Raw genomic sequence first — 12,039 nt, forward strand, 5'->3', positions numbered from 1 at the left:
AGAGAGCTTCTCTATTTATATAGTTCTCAGGTGGGCTTTATGGGCTTGGGCTTGGTTGATCCATGAACCTAGCTCTTAGGCTCAATTAGTTGGATTTGGGCTTTGTTGATCCATTAGTATGACTCTTGGACCCAATTAGTTGGATTTGGGTTTGATTTGACATCTGGGTCAAATTCTGCATATTTTTGGGTTTAGAGACTTTAACCCAAATAATAATAATACTAAATTAGACCATGTTAATTTTATCCAATTCAACAGTCATGTTGAAACCACGTGGCATCATCAAAATTTGTCTTCAACTTCAATTTAGGGCACATGTCAACTCCTATTTGATCACAAATTTAATATTTTGAAATTTCATCATTAATTTAGTAAACGACATGGTAATTTGTGGTTGTCCAAAATTTCTCCTTCAACAGACTTAATTTGCAAAAACAAAAACTTAAAACAAAATAGTAATCAAACGGATCTTAGTTTATTAGTTTTTAGAAATTAAGTCTATAAACAATTATTCTGCCTCTAAAGTTTTTGTTTTGTTATCTATTTTTAGTGAAGGAAAATTTTGAAAATCTAAAAAAATTATTTTTGAATTTTTCAGAATTTGGCTAAGAATTCAACTATTTTACTTAATAAAGATGCATATCATTGTAAGAATCTGGGAGGAAATAGGTATATTTTTCAAAAACAAAAAATTCAAAAACCAAATGATTATTAAACAAGACCTTAATAACTCACGAAATTGATTTAGAAAAGAGGTTTAAAATCACTTTTGGTCCATGAACTTTCATAAAAATTGAATGATATATCTTTTTTTAATTATGTATATGTAGTTGTAATGCTTAATTTCATAAAAAATTTTATAATACTTTTTTTTCATAAAGTCCCTTAATTTTAGTTGTAATGCTTTAGTCACTGTATTTTTTAATTTGTAACAACTAAATCCTTGAACTTTTAATAAGTAACATTTTAGTCCCTAGACTTTGCAGTTTGTAACAATTTAGTTCTTATTATGAAAAGTATTATAAAAATTTAATGAAATTTATCACACATGTAGATCGATAAACTCATTGGAAATCATTTTTTTTTTTTTTTTTATAAACGATAGAAATTAAGTTGTTACATAAAAAGTTGACACTTAATTTGCCAACAAGAGCTTGGCTCAATTGACATGTATATGTTGAGGACCAAGAGGTCCATGCTTCAAAATCTCCCTACCCTCAATTTGTAATAAAAAGAAAAAGTTAACACTTAATTTTGAAAAGAAATTTCAAAATAAAGACAAAATAAAGACTAAATTAGGACTAAACTGTTGCGATATAGAGTTCAAGGACCAAATTGTTGCTTTTACGAATGTTTAATGGTCTTTAACCTTTAAAAAACTACCTAATTCCCAACATACAATATCATTTCCTGGTTTCTATTTCATGGTACAAGCCTAGTTTAAATTTTTGGTCGAAATCTTGGAATTTCATGAGATTTTGATGGGCTCAAAATTTTGATAGGGGAGAATTTCGATTTTTCCCAATTTCTCGAAATTTTGAAATTTCAATCGATATTTTGATTTTTTTTTTATTTTTATTTATAGCAATTAGCTATGGTAGCTCAAAGGAACTGTAAGGAAGTTTTTTCTCTATTACCATACAAAATCTTTATTTTCAGGCAATCACATATATTTTCATTTATATATTTTTCATTAAATTTTCACATCATTTTACCTCAAACTTGAATTAATATGAGTTCTCTAATATTTCTATCATTTTCTCTCAAGCTCTATTTACTTGTACAGTTTTCTTTTTTTTCTTTTCCATTATGTTGTGTTATGTTTAATTTTATGGTTTTTCTATTCTTATTATGTTATATTATATTAGTTTCATGCTATGATTTTTCATTTTTGGATCCCCATCATTTTATAATAAAAAAATTACCATTAGATTAAATGAAAATATTTCATGTTTTTTAATTTTGTAATTAATTTCTAATATTTGATATTATTTTATAATTACTTTTTTATTTGTTTAAAATTTTTGCTCTCGCATTAACATTTACACAAATATTTTACAGCATATATCTAAATATTGTCTTATTTTATAGAAATAATGATTAAAAATGGTCAATTATAGTCTAGTTTAACCATAATCAAACTTCATTAAATAAGTATAACAATTTCCATCAATTTCCATAAAGTTTCTCAAAATTTTCATCAACATCAATATTTCGAACCTTGGGTATGAAAACTAAATTGTTATTTTTCATACATACTATGTATTTGTATTTTTAATTTCATGAGAAAGGATGATGCTTTTGAATGATTTGAGTGAGGTTTTGACCTCTCTGTCAAGGATAAATTGTAGTATACATAGTCTGTGTGTTGGAAAGTTTAGGTGTTGTTTGGTAGAGAATCTAAAAACAGAAATTAGAGTTGTATTTCATGTTTTCAGATAGGACTAGTTGTAAAATGGGCAAAATAAGTTCTTAATATTAGGCCCATAATCCAAATCTTTTAGTTTTGTAGAAAAAGTCAAAAAGAAAAAAAAAAAGCTCGATCCACAATGTAAAATATAAAATGTAAAAGATGTATGAATACACTTGATAAGAGGTGTACATGGGTTGTGTTGGGTTGAGAGTGTTTTTTTCAGTTGACAACCCAAAAGACCCAAATAAAATCTCCAATTCAACCCTTTAAATTCAAGCTAGGTTGGGTTGAGTTATCTGATTATAGCTTTTTTTTTTTATTAAAAATATGTAAATTTATGTACAACTCATGACTAATAACTAAAATTTTAAGGGGCCTAATAAGTTCTTAATATTAAGCCTCTAACCCAAATTTTTTAGTTTTGCAAAAAAAGAAAAAAAAAAAAAAAAAAAACAAGCCCAACCCATGTTTTAAAAAGGGGCAGTTGCAAATATAGATATTAGACCCAAAGTATTAGCAGATATAACTTAATGTAAAAAAATTGCAAATATGGCCAAATTTAAATAATATATCAGTGATAGATCATATTATTGATAAGAGTCTATCAGTGATAGATCATATCACTGGTAAGAGTCTATGAACGATAGAAGTCTATCGTTGATAGTCTTGTCTATATTTAAAAAAAAATTAAAATGATGTTATACATTTGGTTATTATTCCTAAAAATGCTACCAATTGCAATTACCCTTTAAAATATAATATGTAAAAAATGTAAAAAATGTATGAATACACTTGATACACTTGATTAGAGGTATACATGGTTTGGGTTGGGTTGAGGGTGTTTTTCTGGGTCGGCAACCCAAAAGACCCCAATAAAGTTTCCAACCCAACCCTTAAAATTCGGGTTGGGTTGAGTTGGGTTATCGAGTTGTAACTTTCTTGTAATTAAAAATATGTAAATTTGCGTACAACACAAGACTAATAACTGAAATTTCATAAAACTCAAATGTCCAATACCAAATATTTATGATACTTATTACAAACTTGAAACAAAAACAAATATCATAACAATTTTAAAAGAAAATATTAAAAATTCACAAATTAATCAACACAAAGTAATCAAACTTTAAACAATGAGAAATATATATATATATATATATATATATATATATATATTTGGGTTTGGTTGGGTCAATCCATTTTTTTCAACCAATCCACGATCCAACTCAACCTAATAAAAATAGAAAAAGTTAACTCAATCCAACCCAAGAACAAAGCTAACTCAACCCAACCCTTACATTTTGGGTTAGGTAGTCTAGGTTGTTTGGGTTGTCAAATTGTGGGTGATTTGAACACCTCTATACTTGATATACACTTGACACACTTGATATACTTGATATACTTGATACACTTGATACACCATACACCCTAAATATATGTGATGCACCTGACACACTTGATAGTAATTTATAAATTATAAAACTAGTTATAATTACTCATAAAAAATTAGTTGATAATAACATATTATTAATTTATTTATGAACATGTTTTATGTTTAAAAAATTTGTATAGTTATTATTTTGTAATATTATATAATTTATAATACATTACATGATAAATATTTTAATTTTTAAAAATGAATTGAGTTTATAACATGACATATTATATTTCTAAATGTTTTTTTTTTTATCTTTATTGAATATAGTTCCGTATTTTAAAATTTAAACTTCAAAATCCAGATGCAATATAAACATAAAAATGTTGTTTTCCGAATTTGTATTGTTTGTATCACAGATTCTGAAAACAAATTTAGAAATATAATTCAGACTAATTGTCAAACACATATTTGTTGATCTCTGAAAATATAAAACATAATCTAAGCAGAATTTTGTATGTGTTGGGGTATGTTAGTCTTTTACAAATTATGATTTTCTATAAAAATACATTTCACAATAGATATAGGTCATTTATCTTGTTTTTCTAAGGATCCTCCAAGTACATCAAATCAACCCAACTTGGAGGTAATGCCTAAACTGTGTTTGGCCCAAGGAGTTGAGAAGTAGGAGTAAGGAAGTGAGGGTTTGTGAACTCCACTCCTTATTTGGTCTAAGGAGTTTGTGGGTCTCACTATTAAAAAATATCAATTTTATATCTTATCAATTCCTTATACTTGATCCTAATAGTTAACTCCCTAGACTTCATACGTCCGTCCTCCTCAGTATTCCACTCCTCACCCCACATACCCAAAAGCCCAACTCATACGTCTAGTTAAAGGGTTTAAGTCCACGCCCTTCAAGTTTCACGAAATGGTAATTTGTTAGGTTTTATTTGATAACCATTTAATTTTTAATTTTTTATTCTTAAAAATAAACATATAAAAAGTATTTATGCTTATAAGTTTTCTTATTTTGTCATCAGCCTTCCATCAATGTTATAAATAACAAGTCAAAATTTGAAAGCTAAAGTCCTGTTTGGTAACTATTTTATTTTTTGTTTTTGTTTTTTAGAATTAGGTCTATGGGCACTACTTTTACATCCAAATTTCTTCCTTTGTTATCTATTTTTCACCAATTGTTTAAAATTTCAACCATTATACTTGAATGATGTAAATGATTGTAAGAAATATGGAGAAAATAGGCTTAATTTTAAAAAACAAAAACTAAAAACCAATGTACAACAAATATGACTTTCTATTACTTTTCTACATAACATATATAAAAACGGCTATAAAAGCTCCAACAAAAGATAGGCGCGTTTTGTCCACGCCCACCCCCCCCCCCCCCCCCCCCCCCCCCAAAATTTTTTCAGTTCCCGCCTTCACGTTTCACTCTATTCTATTTTCTCTTTACATTGCGGCTAATCTACTTCTTTCACTCTTGTAATCTTTGAGTAAAATTTTGTCTCCAAAACGAAGAACACACAGGCCACACCAATTTGAATTTTTCACTTCACGTACGCAACTGGGCTCTACATATGATATCTTCGATCAAGGAATGAGTTTACGGCGACATGGACAAAGATGAGTACTCGACGACTAAAACCCCTAAAAGATCTCTCGAATGCAGCGACAATAGTAAGTATTTCAATGGCATCGAGTTAAAAATGTTTCAAAGACAACGACTTCAATTTGAGTGATTTCTCTTGGATGCTTGGTGACAAGCTTTCTTCCACTCTTTATTTTTGCTTGGAGAACACAGTTTTAGTTCCTTTTCTAATTTTTACTTGATGAGAAATCACCTCACTCATTTACTTTATCATCTCTTGCTCTAGAATTTTATCATCTCTGTTCTCTCATTTCCTCTGCAGATTGGATACTTTCTTTATATTTCCCCCCACGGAGGTGCACACAACCCTCAAATGACAATGTTCACAACATGTTGGTTAGCAATGGGTGTGTGAGACTCCTTTACATTGTGTGAGTGGGTAGACTTGAGCACTCATCTTTCCTTTACATGGTGTGAGCGGAAGGATGTATCTGTTGTTCTAACTAATGAGAGGGAAATGAGAAAAACTAGAAGTGTGTGAATTTTATTCTAGAAAACTCCATATAAATACATATCGTAAATCTAAAAATAGATTCCACAATGTTTGCAACTAATCCCCTAACTCCACAAGAATAGTAACTTAGACTTGACTACAACTAAAAATAACTTCAACTATTTCCTAGGACCAAGGAATTGACTAAACCAACTCAAAAACTAATTTTTCAGTTTTGAGTTACTAACATTCTCCTCCTAACTCAAATAATGCAAACACCTAACTTATTTCTAAGAGCTTGAAAACAACTCACACAAAAAGACTTAGTGAAGATAATAGCTATTTTCTCTTCTGAGCTGCAATGTACCAGCTGCACTTCTCCTTCCTTCTGCATCTCTCTCATAACATAATACTTGATCTTAAAATTTTTGGTCCTTCTATGAAAAATTGTATTCAATGAAATGGTTAGAGTGACTTGATTATCCACAAATACCTTCACACACTTTTCCTGCTTCAGATGCAAGTCATGCATCAATTTCTTCAACCAAACAACTTGGTTGACTGTTGCCGTCGCTGCAATGAACTCAACTTCTGCAGTTGATTGAGCCACTATATCTTGCTTCTTTGAACACCATGAGAAACATCCTGACCCAAAAGTAAGCCAGAGGTGCTCTTCATATCATCTAATGACCTAGCCCAATCACTATCTGAGTAGCCTTGCAACTCAAAATTTTCAACTTTACTAAATTTAATCCCAAAAGACAGTGTGCCTTTCAGATATCTCATAACTCTTTTTTCAGCAACCGTATGATTCTTGCTTGGACAATGAAGAAATCTAGATAAGACACTTATAGTGTACATAATGTCAGGCCTAGTGGATGTAAGATACATGAGGCATCCAATTAGACTTCTGTACACATTCTCACGACAGGTTCCTCTCCATCATCCTTTTGCAACTTCTCCTTCTGAATCATTGGAGTGTTCACTTACATTCCTCCATATTGAACCTCTTCAATATCTCTTTTACATACTTTTTTTGACAGAGGAGCATTTCATTCTACCTTTGTTGAATCTCCATACCTAGGAAGTAATGCATCAGACCTAGATCAATTATCTCAAACACCTTCATCATTTCTTGCTTGAATATCTCTATCTGAACATCATCACTTCCTGTCACTAGTAAGTCATCTACATAGAGAGATACAATCACAATAGCAATACTTGATTTCTTCACATAGTGTGTGGATTCACTTAGACTCTTCACAAAACCCAGGTTTAGCAAGTGATCATCCATCTTGTTGTACCATGCCCTAGGAGCTTGCTTCAACCTATAGAGAATCTTCTTCAACAAATAAACCTTCTGCTCTTGTCTTGGTATGATGAATCCGTTTGGTTGCTCAACATAGATATCTTATTCTAACACTTCATTTAGGAATGTTGACTTCATATCTAGCTGATACACCTTCCATCTATGCTGGGCTGACCCAACCAGTAGCAACTTAATTGTGTCCATTCTTGTAACTGGTACAAAAGTCTCAGAAAAATCAATTCACAATACTTGTACATACCTTTTTACCCCTAACCTAGCCTTGAGCTTGTTCACAGAGCCATCTAGGTTCAATTTGGTTTTGAAAATTCATTTGACTTCAATCATTTTCCTGTCTGCAGGCTTCTCCACCAGCTCCTATGTATTGTTTTTCTCTATCATACTCAATTCTTCCTTCATTGCCTCCATCAACTTCATATCTCTTTTAGTTTCTTCATATCCTGTAAGCTCTAATGCAGCTACACTACTTCTTTCATACACCTTCCTCAATAGTCTAGTCTCTCAACTAATTCATCAAGATCCAGAGAGACTTCTTGTTGCTTCACCTCTGCTTCTTCTGTCTAGTCTCACTCCTCTTCCTCCAAAAATGAAACATCTCTACTCATCACTATCTTCTCTGTGTGAAGTTGATAGATCTTGTAGGCTTTGGACACCATGCTATAGCCTACAAAGATTGCTAGTTTCGCCTTCTCACTCAACTTGTCTCTCTTCACCTGTGGAGCATAAGAAAAACACAAGCAACCAAACACCTTCAAATTTGTCAGTTTTGGTTTAGTATCAAACCAAGCTTCATAAGGTGTCTTCTTCTCCAATACCCTTGTAGGTAGTCTATTCAATAGAAAGACTGTTGTGTTTGCTGCTTCAACCCAAAATTCCTTTGGCAAGTTTTTTCTCATGTAATAAGCATCTTGTCATTTCCATAATACTCCTGTTCTTCCTCTCACTGACTCCAATTTGCTGTAGAGAATATGAAGCAATGATAACTTGTTCTTAAGTTGGAACAACTAAGTTTTTTTAATGATAAATTCTCCTCATTTTTAGAAGAAACACATGGATTTATTCAAACATTAGCAAACTCATGCAAAAGAAGTTTTATTACTAAATATCGCGGCACTAACGCATTGTATTGCAGGATTTCAATGCAAGGATTAACGCTAACGCATTAGACACCATAGGAAAAGCTCTAACGCATGGGCCATGTGTCGGAGGGAGTTTCATTGTTCCAAGCTGATTTAGTCACATCACCACTTACAAGTATGGGCACCTGCAGCAGGCGGCGTCTGAAAAGCTTCCACGCAGCATTCGGCATCTGAAAAACTTCTGAGAGTCAGGCGGCTAACCAGGGCATGGACTTTAATGCTGCCCATTCACCAAGTGGACGTGACCAACACCTATAAATAAATGAAGTCCCTCCAAAGTCGAGAAGTTTGAAAATTATCAAGATCCTTACTTTCTGTATATTTTAGTCATAGTTTTAGTTCTTAGAAGTTGTGCTGTGGTGCCAGACGATCAGAAAGGTTGAGAACCACCACCATCGCTGGTCAGGAAGTGAAGGAAGCCACTCTTGAGAAAGACACTTCATCCAATTCCTATACAAGTGATTGTACACAACGAGATTGAGCCAAAGAAATACAAGAGATTGTATTCTTTGGCTTGACTGAGTTTCCTTCATCTCATTTATCACTTTCATTTCATTTGATTAAATATTTTTTGGTAAAGACTCTCTGTTTCTTTATAAAATTCATATATTTGATCCATCATACTTGCCATTGTTTATTTCTTTTTTATATTGAACGCATTGATACTCTATGCCAAACTTCATTCCAACGCTCAAGCCAACTTGATAAATTAATAAAAAGAATCTTTAACTTAGATTGTTCGAAAGAATAATTAAGTTGCATCAAGTAGAATGCCTAGTACAACTAGAGATAGACTTGCTGGTGTCTATTGCATTCTGTGTTAGACGCATGCATCCTAGAGACAGATTTTGTATGTTATTCACATTGAGAAATGTTGAATGAAGTCTAACACATGAACAAAAGATAAACAAATCACTCCATCTCATCCACATCACATCCTGGTTTGTGTACATTCATCTTAGACCGACGCGTCCACTTATATTAAACTTCATTCTCACATGATCCATCACTAACTACTTAACTATTTTGCATCTCTTGCACAGGCACAACAATTTAGTGTAAATAACACATTTCTCACATTTATCTAGGAAAACCCGTACAGTAGATACAACGAAAGGTCTGCATTTAGTTAACTGAATCCCTGAGTTTGACCCTGGACTTACCAGGAACCTAAATTAGATTTATACTTGGGTCTGGTTTAGGAAAAATTGAACGTCATTAGAACGAGTTGTGTGCGTTCTGTTGCATATACCTGACACCCCAATGCGTCACATTTACTTAAACGCATCAAAGCATATTCTCATCACTTCCACTTAGAACTTATTCTTCCAATTTATTTTATACAAAACATTTCTAGAACGAATCACGATAGCAACGAACAAGCAGTGAGCTGATGCTCTATCCCAGCTTCTTCACAGAAGGAATTGAACCTTTACGATGTATATTCAGTCCCATTATCAGTTCTCACCACTTGAATCTTACAGCCACTTTGATTCTCAACCCATTTCTTAAACTTCAGAAACACTTAGCTACTTCATACTTATGCTTCATCAAATATATCCAATACATTATGTTATAATCATCAATAAAGATAATGAAATACCTACTACCATTTAGTGAGAGAGTTGGTTGAGGTCCACAAAAGTCAGTGTGGATGAGCTGCAACTTCTCAATTACTTTCCATTGTGACTTCTTGAAAGGCAACCTTGTTTGCTTCCTTGTTAAACAAGCTCTGCAGTTTGTTTTCAACTCCTCCAGAACTGGTACTCCTACTACCATTTCATTCTTCTACAAATATTGCAACCCTTTCTGATGAAAATGCCCCAACCTCTCGTGCCATAACTCAGTGTCATTCACTTGACACTTGAAAGCTATCTGCTCTTTTTCGAGTGGATCCAACGAAAAGCTTTTGTGCTGCATCTTTATTTTCAACAACTCATTCCCATTGGAATCAGAAATGAGGCACTCTCCTTCTTCAAACAACACTTTGAATCCCTTATCTACTAATTGACCAACGCTTAACAAGTTTTGATCAATTTCAGGGACAAACAACACTTCAGTAATCAACTTGGTTCCAACACAGCTCTCTATTGACACTGTTCCCTCCCCCTTTGCTTCTAGATACTCACCGTTTCCTATCCTCACCCTTGACTTGAATGACTTGTCAAGGTCCTTGAACAACTCTTTGTCACTTGTCATGTGATTGGTACACCTACTATCAACCAACCAACCATCACATCGAGTGATTGATGAGAAACAAGTAGCCACAAAGAGTTGGTTTTCTTCCTACTATACTACAACATGTGCTCCTCCTTGTTGTTGAGTTTTTGCTTCCTTACAGAATCATTCAATGTGCCCCAATAAATGACATATTCTACAATTCACATCTGGCCTTCTCCAGCATCTGAAATGTGGATGATTATGCTTCCCACAGTGCTTCCATGTACTACCAGCATCGTTTGTAGTAGACTCTGAGCTATTATTGTCACTTCCCTTCTTCCCTTTCCCCTTTCTCTCTCTTCCACCTTATCCTTGTTGCAATCTAGCTTTCAATACCCCCTCAATGCTTCCTTTTTGTCTAATCAACCTTCTTTGCTCTTGTGCTTGCAAATCACTAACCACTTCTATCACCTTGAGTTTTGAGAGGTCTTTAGTATTTTCTAAGGAAGCAATGGTTGCTTCATATCTCTCAGGTATTGAAACTAGAATCTTCTGAACCAATCTATTTTCAGATAAATTGGTTCCTAATGCTCTTGCCTTATTAGAAATCCCAATCAATTTATCTAAATACTCTTTAATGGGCTCAGAATCCTTCATTTGCATTCTCTCGAATTCTTGCACCAAGTTCAACACTTTCATGCCTTTAATCCTCTCATCACCTTCATACTCACTTTTGAGGAACTCCCAGATCTTCTTTACCGACTTCAAGGCCAAAATTTTGTTGATATGGTGGGAGACACAACTGCATATAGGCAAGCTCGAGCTTTTTCCTTCCTGGTGACCCTTTCCTTGTGAGTCTTAATCTGATGTATTATTGGATTATTAGAAAATGGAGCAATCTCATAGTCTTGCTCAATTACATCCCAATAATCATAACCCTCCATGTAAGCTTGCATTCTGATAGCCCATGCCTGGTATATTTCACCATCAAACACAGGTGGAGCCAATGAAGAAAGACTGTTTGATCCTAATTCCATCTCTAATAACTCTCAACGATGTATCACTCAGTTTCTCTCGGAGATATTTCACCGATTCTCACTCACAGATCCCATAAGAATTGAGGGCTCTGATACCACTGTTGTTCTAACTAATGAGAAGGAAATGAGAAAAATGAAAAGTGTATGAATTTCATTCTAGAAAACTCCATATAAATACATATCTTAAGTCTAAAAATAGATTCTATAATGTTAGCAACTAATCCCACTAACTCCACAAGAATAGAAACTTAGACTTGACTAAACTAAAAATAACTTCAACTATTTCTTAGAAACTAGGAATTGACTAAACCAACTTAAAAACTAATTTGCAGTTTTGAGTTACTAACAATCATTGACGAGCTCTTGAACGATGGCAACGCCAGGACTCTCTCTTCTTCGATGCCTATGTGAGCAAGCACACACTAATTCCTAGGTATGTTTGTCAAGTTTAATTTCAGTTTGTTGAGATATTGAGGTCTTAATTTA

General features: G+C 33.1%; 1 protein-coding gene across 1 annotated transcript; it reads right to left on the reverse strand.

Moving 5' to 3' along the window:
- Positions 1–10,882: 10,882 nt before the first annotated feature.
- LOC120090887 (uncharacterized) lies at positions 10,883–11,553 on the reverse strand. The gene is made up of 2 exons (XM_039048582.1): positions 11,437–11,553; positions 10,883–11,278 (listed from the first exon to the last, which is right to left on the reverse strand). The coding sequence occupies exons 1-2, from the start codon at positions 11,551–11,553 to the stop codon at positions 10,883–10,885; spliced, it is 513 nt and encodes a 170-aa protein (XP_038904510.1).
- Positions 11,554–12,039: the final 486 nt, after the last annotated feature.

This window comes from Benincasa hispida, chromosome 11 (assembly GCF_027475165.1).
Source record: "Benincasa hispida cultivar pf3 chromosome 11, pf3_genome.v1.1, whole genome shotgun sequence".
In the NCBI taxonomy this organism is placed as follows: Eukaryota; Viridiplantae; Streptophyta; class Magnoliopsida; order Cucurbitales; family Cucurbitaceae; genus Benincasa; species Benincasa hispida.